We start from the raw sequence: 9,501 nt of genomic DNA on the forward strand, positions 1-9,501 counted from the left end.
CCCTCTGAGCTTTCTTAAATTTGAGAGCGGGAAAAAATAAAACTGTAGAAACAGTAAAAGTAACAGGAGTAAAACTTAATGATTTTTACTTTTATCTTTAAATGAATTCCAAACTTCTACCTTTAGCAGTTTGATAAATAAGGGCCCAGAGCCCCAGACCATGAGTTAAAGTGGTATATACCGCCTCCTGGTGGCTGACAGCGATCACTACACCCACAGGTCGGTCTCAGCTTGACCTCGGAAACAAAACCTTTCCTTAAAAGCTCGCGCTCATTTGCTTCCCGTGGGTCACATTTTACTGTTGCACAGTTCGGAAGAAATGGCGGACATGGATGAATTGTTCGGGAGTGATGGGGACAGCGACAATGACCAGCGAGGTAACGATGCTTTTCAGCCGGTTTGTGAAGTTAGCTTACTGGGGGCGTCGTGTTTTTCGTCACAAAAAGACACAAAGTAGCTTTGAGGGAAAAAGAGTAATCGGTGAAAGTGAAACCTGGACGTTAAGAGCATGAAATCGGTAAACGTTAACTTCAGGATGTTTTGTTTTAACACGTTATCCTTGAAGGAAACGAGTTTTTGTTCTATCCTGGATATTTTTTTAATTAAAACTGCCTGTCGATGAAACGAGAAAAACTATTTGTGTGTGTTTTGATTGAAGTAACTAGAAGCTGGAAGTCGACAATATAGTCATTTCATTTCACCGGTGCAACACTGATGACAACAACATGACATTTTTTTTCCCCCGCTTAATCTTGTCGGCGTCAGAGGGTTCACTGAATTTATCTATTTCATCTCTATTCCACTAACCCTCAACAGCACATTTAATCAACCCAGTGAATAAGGCACGTCTTCTCTGCAGCCATCTACAACTACTACCAGATCCTGTGGGCATATAAACACCAGTTTCAGTTGCTTAATTATGTTATCTGTAAAAAATTTTTTAATGCAATGCAATACAACAGCTCAGCCATAGATTTTACCTTTACAGAGATGATAATGCTCAGTTTTGAGTGACAGTGTCAGAAAGGATTATTTTAACTGAATGTTTACTATTTTTGCTTGTATTTTGCACTGGTGTCCAGGACAGGACAACAGACCCAGTGATAATTCATATCCTGCTCTCTGTATGGTCACATGACTTTATGTGATATTTTCTCTTATTAAAGTTTGAAAGTATCAGACAGTTGACTGGAATATTTTGTGTGGCAATGATCATGTGGATAAATGGATCTCTGGAAATATAAGTCATTACAAATGCAATGTGATCTATTTTAATTGTAAAGACTTACTCTGTTTGAAAGGAGTGAAATCTTTCTATACTCTTAGGGGAATAGCGTGGGTCATGCAACGTTTTAAGGATAATGATTGGCAATCAACTTTGCAAGAGCAATTATGAAAAAACTGTAATGTGCTTTGCCACTTAGCAACCATGATATCCCCCTGCTATCAAATGATGAAGCTTTTTTGACTTTCAGAGTCTGGCTCCGGCTCCGGTTCAGACTCAGAGCAGGAGAGACCTCGATCTGCCAGCAACGCCTCAGGCAGTGGCAGCGACAGTGAGAGGGAACGAGATGATGATGATGAAGAGGAAGGCCAGGAGGCTGGAAAACCCAGTATAAATAAGGTATGTGTCTGGGTTTGACTGATGACACTCAGCACAAACAGTCTGGATTTAGAGTAGACCACAGTCAGACATGTTCTGCTCGCTGGCCTCCACCCTGCCCAAAAGTCACTTCATCTATCATTAAATTAATCATGTAAATTCTATCACAGTTGTTATTTAGTCCACAGTCAAACAACATGTTAGTTATGTAGTAGCACTCCCTCAATGAGAGGAGTAATAACAGCAAGAAGGCAGCTACATTAGACGCTGTTTATTATCACACCAAGAGGAAATGATCTCATCAAAAACATTGGCTTACATGAATAAAACGTCATTGTTATTGAGAACAAAGGACAATTTTGAACCTAGGTTTGACACTGTAGAGTGTGTAAACAGTGAAATGTCTGTTCAGAAATCTCATAACATGCAGCATGGATTGCAGAATAATTAGGGGAAACATAAAAAAGTATGTAGGCCAATTTTAAATGGGTTAAACAACAGAAACACTGAAATTTCATAATATACTTAACAGCATCTGCATCCAAAATAAGTTTTACTGTTTGTGTGTCTTGAGAGAGGTAGGGGTGGACAGTGAGCTGTAATGATGACGATCTGTACATCATCTCACCTTTCCTTCTACCTAACAGGAGCTGTTTGGAGACGACAGTGAGGACGAGCAGCACAGTCAACACAGCGGCAGCGACAACCAGTCTGAACGGTCAGGGAATCAGTCAGACGCCAGCATGCACTCAGACCAGGGGGACAACGATCACTCTGATGCGGAGCAGCACAGCGGCTCGGAGCGCGGCCATCGAGATGAGGACGAGGATGACGAGGATGGGGGCCACCGTTCAGATGGAGGAAGCCCAGCTGGCAGCGGGATGTCTGGAGCTGGGAGCCCTCACTCTGAGAGAGGCAGTGTCCGTTCAGACAGAAGGTACAACACACACATAATGCCAGAGCGCTCGGGATGTCTGTGCTGATTTAGAGATTTAAAGAGACTTGTTTTGTAAAACCAGACAAATATGTTATTTTACATTGTACGTGATGTGCTTCTGTTGTGTTATCTAAAATGATAAAGTAAGAAAAGTATTTGCAGCAATATATATATATATATATACTGTAGATCTTTAAAACAGGTCACAGATTTATGGTGTCACCTTTTCAAAAGTCTAAAAAAAATATCATAATAGAGCTGGGCACTGCAGTTTTAAAATTGCTCATTTAGCATTGGGGTAGATAGCGGATTTGCTGGGGACTAGTTTTACTCATAGATTAATACAAATGTGATGCTCTGATGGTGTATGGTGAGTTGACCCAAAATAAATGACAGTGCCTGTGTTCATGTTAATACATACATACATACATATGTATGTATGTATTAACATGAACACAGATACACAAATGGGTTGCTTTAAATGCCACTTGTGCTGTAAATATCCTCCTGTAAATACACAGTAGGGAGCAGATTATAGATTTTATTTTCTGTAATAAATTAGTTCTTTAACATCAGCAGACAGATTGGCGATTGTTTCTTCAATTTTCAATAGATGATCTGATCACCAATCAGCCCAGGTTTCTTCATCTTGGAGGACATAAAACAAAGCAACAACCTAACCTGTTAGTATATAATTATAACACACTTTATGTTGGATAACCGGATTTCCAACGTGTTTGTCTTACACCAGCGTGCACAGCGATCCTGGGACTCCACAGTCGGGGCCAGGCACGCCTCACTCTGACGGAGAAGCTTCTGGCAGGGAGAACCAATCAGATGATGAGAAATGGGGAGGAGGGGCTAAGAGCGACCAGTCAGAGGATGAGGAGGAGAAACGTCACTACTCCGATGAAGAAAGAGAGAACTCTGATGACGAAGGCCCAAGGAACAGGAAGTCAGGTACTCTCAGCATCTGGTGTTAAAGATAGAAGAAGTATTGTACATGAACTGGATCATGAACCAGCCTCCTATGTTAATCTTGACACATTAGATTTTGTGGAAGAGGATTAAGGTCATATGTGAAAATTTTATCCTGAGCTCTGAGGTTAATTGCAGAACTCTGAGATTAGTATGAGATTCATTTTTCTCCTCCACTCGTGTTAATAATCCTTTACTGTATTTATTCATGTGTCCTGTAACTCTTAGTTTATACCATGTGCTCATGTGGAAATGGTGATTTTTATTTTTCAGAGTCTATAAAGGGCAGTGACAGTGAAGATGATTTCATCAGACAGAAGACCAAAGCAAAAGCCGCCTCTGACTCAGATTCAGACAGTGATATTGGAACAAAGAAGGGTAAGAAACTGTTTTAGCAAAGAAATATTTTTACTGCAAACAGCATGTTGGTTCATGACAGCGTCTACAGTTCCCTCCTGAGCATTCCCTCTTCCACACTGTTCCACAGTAAAGAAGACTGCAGCAGACGACCTGTTTGGAGAGGCTGACGACATCTCTTCAGACAGCGATGCAGAGAAGCCTCTGACTCCAGGACAGCCCCTGGTATCTGTCTTCTGTCTTCTCACTCTCTGTCTGTTTTCTGCGCTGATCATCAAGCCCCTTTAATTGTGCAGAGTCTTTTTTATAAGAGTTCCCAAATCTCCTTTTCTCGGAGCTTCTCATTAAGCCTCTCTGAGCTGATCCCTATTATCATGGGTCGTTGGATCATACAGTGTTTTTTGAAATGTTCTGTGTGTGTGTGTGTGTGTGTGTGTGTGTGCGCCCAGGATACGGAGGATGGGATGGAGGGGGAACAGGCAGAAGAGGAGCCTGCGCCTGAAACTCGTATTGAAGTAGAGATCCCAAAAGTCAGCACAGACTTGGGATCTGACCTTTATTTTGTCAAGCTGCCCAACTTCCTGTCTGTGGAGCCCAGGTCAGAACATTGGCACTGTCTATAAACACACTGTAAACACACTCGATGAGCTCTGAAGTCCTTTTAAAATGTACGGAATAGGTAAACAAAAAGACAACAAAAGAAGATGGGAAGGCATATTTTCAGTTCAATAGACATTGAGAAGAGAAATGCAAAAGGCAAATTTTCCAGTTTTCTTTGTAATGTTCAGCTAAATGTGTTGATGACTAAAAAAAACCTCAGTTCAATTTAAAGGTGTATTTATTTTGTTTTTAATTGAATCTGCCTTTATAGACCCTTTGACCCTCAGTACTATGAGGATGAATTTGAGGATGAAGAAATGCTGGATGAAGAGGGACGGACCAGGCTTAAACTGAAGGTCTATATCACTATATCACTATATGTGAATTAGTTTGTAGTTGTCAGTTTCTAAAAATAAATCTATTTGATGCTTGTCAGTACATTTGAAAGTGACAGATTTAAATTTTTCTTTGTCTCTTGCAGGTTGAGAATACAATTCGGTGGAGGGCCAAGAGAGACGAGGAGGGAAACGAAGCACGAGAGAGCAATGCACGGATTGTCAAATGGTCTGATGGCAGGTGTGTATTTTGTCAAGCTGCATGCTGAGGTCGGTGTACTGTGAACATGACGTGTTCTGTACTTTCCAAGCTTTTAAATTTCCTGTTCTTGCCACAGCATGTCCCTCCACCTGGGGAACGAAGTGTTTGATGTTTACAAAGCTCCACTCCAGGGAGACCACAACCACCTGTTCATCCGACAGGGCACTGGACTGCAGGGACAGGCTGTGTTCAAAACCAAACTTACATTCAGGTAACAGAGGAACGTGGCAGTGTTGTGTTGTTGATAGGCTGCTGTTAATACCAGAGACACACACTTTCACCTGAGGCAAGAACTATGAGTTACTAAGGAAATCCCCTCATCTGTCTGGATCTCTGACAGCCGTACATGTACTAAATAAGCCCATGGCTGCCTCTAATTCCAAACAACAACAATAGCACCTTTCATTCAGGCTCCATTCAGAAATGTACTCTGTGCAGTAAGTCCCTGGATCACCTTGTGCAAGCTGCCCAGGTTTCTCCCAATAAGAAGTGCATAAGCCTCTTAGCGCCCCAAAGTCCACCTGGATGTTCTGTCTTCTCAGACCACATGGGACTAGTAGGACACTGGCCAAAGCTGCTTTAATGCACAATAGCCCTCTACGCTCCCAGACAGGACATTACCATTTTTTCGGATTCAGTATTATCATCACAGCAGAGTTTTATTGGGATTAAGGCTGAAGCTGTTCAGGGTTAAAATGGTTAAGACACAGTATTGTTTCTTTCTATCTTTTTTTTCTGTTTTTTTTTTTTTTTTGACAATGGAGCTTTATGCAGCTTCATTAATGGAACAAAAACATTTATGGAAGACCGAGACCAGAGTTGAGGCTTAGTTTTTCTGTTATTGACGGTTTAGTTTTCCAATAACAGAAGAGACTTTTAAAATATGAGACAAATTGATTTGAAAGCAATCTTCATCTTCATTCACTGCAACACTTTCATGCTACTATATGCTTCTTCTAGTGGTCTCAGGACAGATTCATAAATTAGCTGTAGGTTCAATTATGACTTTTTTTCACAAATATGCTGCAAAAAATATCTCATAATGTCACAGAAAATGTGCCAGCAGAAACAGAATAAAATGTTGATTCCACTGAAACTGCTTTGGCACCAAAATGTGAACCAAAGCTGCCCTGTGAAGTTTCCCCACAAACAAACAGTTATGTAAGGGGGGAGATGTGCAAAGTCATTTTAAATCTGACATTGATGGTGTGTTTTCCTCTGTATTTCCAGGCCCCACTCGACAGACAGTGCCACCCACAGGAAGATGACTCTGTCCCTGGCTGACCGCTGCTCTAAGACACAGAAGATCAGAATCCTTCCGATGGCCGGGCGGGATCCCGAGTCGCATCGCAACGAGATGATCAAGGTAACGCACATTCTGTCCATCTGTGCTGATGTGTTTGTCTTTCCTCAGCCCCGTGTGAGAATGCTCCTGTTACCACGGGGACCAAAACATGTTGCATGGGGCCATTTGTTGACAAGCATCAAGTCCGGTTACATAAAGACATAACCTGATGCACTTACATAATGAGGTCACACAGTGGTCAGTGAAATGGAAATGGTGTCAGCAAGTCAGGGGTAGGCGGGGGGTGGTTGTGTATCTACTGTCAACCCAAATAAACACTGTTGATAGCATCATTTATAGTTATAGACTGTGCTCAGCACTCACCTGAGGCAGTGTCCCAGTATTTGTTGAAAATCTCTCACTTGCCCACTTTGTCTTACACTCAGTTATTTCAGATATGAATGTTTTATAATTATAGTGTTAATATGTGTTAATATTGAATCTGCAGGTTCTTAATAATTACAGCTACACGTGGCTTTCCCCTTTTCCCATTATTTGCAGTCGCTCTTCCCAGTTGCATTTATACTGGCAGCGAGCTACAACAGAAGGTTGAGCAATTTGTTGTTTTTTGTTTGTTTTTCAACGAAGGTCTTAATTACAGTTGGATACAGTCAACAAAGCAGCTTTTTTTCTTCAAAAGTACAGCTTGTTCAGATGAGGGATGCCTAGAAATGGTTTTGGCAAACTAGCACTAGCAGATCAGCAGCCAGTCTTGACAGGCAGGGGATGTTGATTAAAAAAAAAAAAAAAATAATAATGTTGACGCAGCTGAGAAACAAAATAAAATTCCTCCTGAACATTGTGCAGGTCTGATCAGCAGCTACTTGAAGCTTGAGGTTATTGGTGCCAAAGAAGGTTCAATGTTAGTCAGTTCAAGGGTAAAATTATGTTTCCCACCAGCACTGTTAATGTTTAATTGGTACGTTCAGTAAAGACGCAATAAATTATAGATTCTTGGGTGTGAAATTGTCTGTCAAAAATGAATCCTAGAGGCTTCTGAAAAAAATGTATTCAATTAAAGAAATAAAATGATAATGCCAAACCTATTACATTAAGGGAAATGAATGCAATCTATGATTCCCCTGTTAGCCACATCTATCACAGAAGAACCACAGTGAAGTTTTTATCAGTATAACTAAAAAGATTTTAAATTACCAGCCAGAAACAAAACATGAAAATTTAAATAATAATGAAAACTTAAAATAATTGCCACCGGTGTGTCTCTCTTGGCAGAAAGAGGAGGAGCGGCTCCGAGCTTCTATCCGTAGAGAGTCCCAGCAGAGGAGGATGAGGGAGAAGCAGCACCAGAGAGGCCTGAGCAGCAGCTACCTGGAGCCTGACCGCTACGATGATGAGGAGGAGGGCGAGGAGGCGATAAGCCTGGCAGCCATCAAAAGCAAATACAAGGGAGGAGGAGGCCTGAGAGGTGAGGACGAACAGATATTATATTCACCGCAGTCACTTCCTGTTTTTTTTTTAATTGTCTCTCAAGTTACTGAGGTCTAACGAACATCCCCCTTTTCTGCCCCCAATCCAGAGGAGCGAGCGAGGATCTACTCATCAGATAGTGATGAAGGCTCTGATGATGATAAAGCCCAGAGGTTGATGAAGGCCAAGAAGCTAGACAGTGATGAGGTAGGTGCATCGTCCTGCTGGGCAAACAGGGGGCAGTATGAGGCAGGACACTGTGGAGGTGAAAAAGCCAACATTTTGCACAGTACCCTCACATGAACTAAACAGGACAGGACATACCAGTCCCTCTGAAGAACATGCATTCATTTCTGCACTGACCAGTTCTGCAAAAAAAAAAAGTTATGACGTTTTCAAAAAAGAAAAGTGTAGCTACTAATTTTCTAACGTGACGAACAGAAAGTACAGACAAGCTGTACAGAACGTCTGCTGCTGTTTGCATGGCTGACACCTCATATCACCGACTCATCTCTCTCATCCTCTGTTTTTGCTGCACAGGAGGGCGAGGGATCAGGCAAGAGAAAGGCAGAGGACGATGAGGAAATGGCCACCAAGAAGGCCAAGAAATATGTCATCAGCGACGAAGAGGAGGAAGAGGAGGATGACGAATAATTCACTCTTTTTTTTTTCTTTTTTTTTTATCATGCCACTGTATTATCAGTGCTCAGCCCACATGGCATATAAACAGCCATATTTTGTTTTGTATATTTTCTTAAAACCTGTGTGTGGGTGAGTGTGTTTGTGTGTCTGATTGTGTTTGCCTGTTTATGTTGTGTACAGCAGAGGTGAGAAATAAAGAAATAGTTGTCTTATGTAACCAAAGCTTCCCAAGGCTCCCTTTATCTTTTTTAACAGTGTGATTCACGCTGATGAATCACACTGTTGTGATGTTATGAAACATGCTGTTTAGTCCAGTTTTCAAACAAAAAGGAGGTTAATTGTATAAATGCTGTAGGTCAAGTAAAGATTAAATTAGGTAAATGGCATAGAAAAGCAAAGTATGCCATTCACTCTTTCACATAACAAAACACATCATAAACAAGTGCTTTACCAGGGCGCCAGTTTAGCTTTGAAGTTCATGCAGTTCATATGGATGAAAAAAATGCCCTCCAGGAAAGAACTGGAGAGACTGGTTAGGGGACAAATCTCCAATGGTGCTGAAAGAAGCAACTAAACCCACCTGACAGGAGGGGAAAGAGATTAGGGAGTTGGGGAATTGAGACAAAGAAGCTGTAGTACTGTGAGAGGAGATCCTCCTCAACCTGTCTGCCAGCCCAGAGGAAAGGGAAAATTGGTTCCAACTCATCCCCACCCCATTACCGCACCTCTGCCAAACAGCCACAACATGAAAATGCTGCTTCATGATGAATTGTTCAACACGTGTTACTTCAATCAATGGTGTTTTGACAGTATCTTTATAGTTTCGCAGTTTTTGGGGGTTTTCATTCTCAGTAAGTTCAATAATAGGTCAGAATTTTTTTAATTTACCTATATTATTTTCATGAAGGTTTGTTCTCAAAAGTGGTAGGGACACAACAACCCTGTCACCCCTCCAAAGCGGTTTAAGTGCAATGGATAATGGTACAATTGCTAGGGCAAATAATAAGGGGCTGA

The 9,501-nt window shown here is 41.4% G+C and overlaps 1 protein-coding gene across 1 annotated transcript; it reads left to right on the forward strand.

The window, feature by feature from the left end:
* Positions 1 to 283: 283 nt before the first annotated feature.
* Positions 284 to 8,713, forward strand: leo1 (LEO1 homolog, Paf1/RNA polymerase II complex component). The gene is made up of 14 exons (XM_056373952.1): positions 284 to 377; positions 1,476 to 1,624; positions 2,251 to 2,540; positions 3,292 to 3,500; positions 3,792 to 3,896; positions 4,006 to 4,100; positions 4,325 to 4,473; positions 4,747 to 4,831; positions 4,957 to 5,051; positions 5,149 to 5,283; positions 6,303 to 6,438; positions 7,651 to 7,843; positions 7,955 to 8,052; positions 8,386 to 8,713. The coding sequence occupies exons 1-14, from the start codon at positions 320 to 322 to the stop codon at positions 8,497 to 8,499; spliced, it is 1,911 nt and encodes a 636-aa protein (XP_056229927.1). The 5' UTR covers positions 284 to 319; the 3' UTR covers positions 8,500 to 8,713.
* The last annotated feature ends 788 nt before the right edge of the window (positions 8,714 to 9,501 follow it).

The sequence above is a fragment of the Seriola aureovittata genome, chromosome 1 (assembly GCF_021018895.1).
Source record: "Seriola aureovittata isolate HTS-2021-v1 ecotype China chromosome 1, ASM2101889v1, whole genome shotgun sequence".
Taxonomy (NCBI): domain Eukaryota; kingdom Metazoa; phylum Chordata; class Actinopteri; order Carangiformes; family Carangidae; genus Seriola; species Seriola aureovittata.

What these genes read in the sequence shown, in the direction of transcription:
- leo1 (XM_056373952.1), top strand. Translation starts at nt 320, where the DNA reads ATGGCGGACATGGATGAATTGTTCGGGAGTGATGGGGACAGCGACAAT. An exon ending in CAGCGACAATGACCAGCGAG is followed by an intron (nt 378 to 1,475) that starts GTAACGATGCTT and finishes TTTGACTTTCAG; the next exon opens with AGTCTGGCTCCGGCTCCGGT. An exon ending in CCCAAGGAACAGGAAGTCAG is followed by an intron (nt 3,501 to 3,791) that starts GTACTCTCAGCA and finishes TTTATTTTTCAG; the next exon opens with AGTCTATAAAGGGCAGTGAC.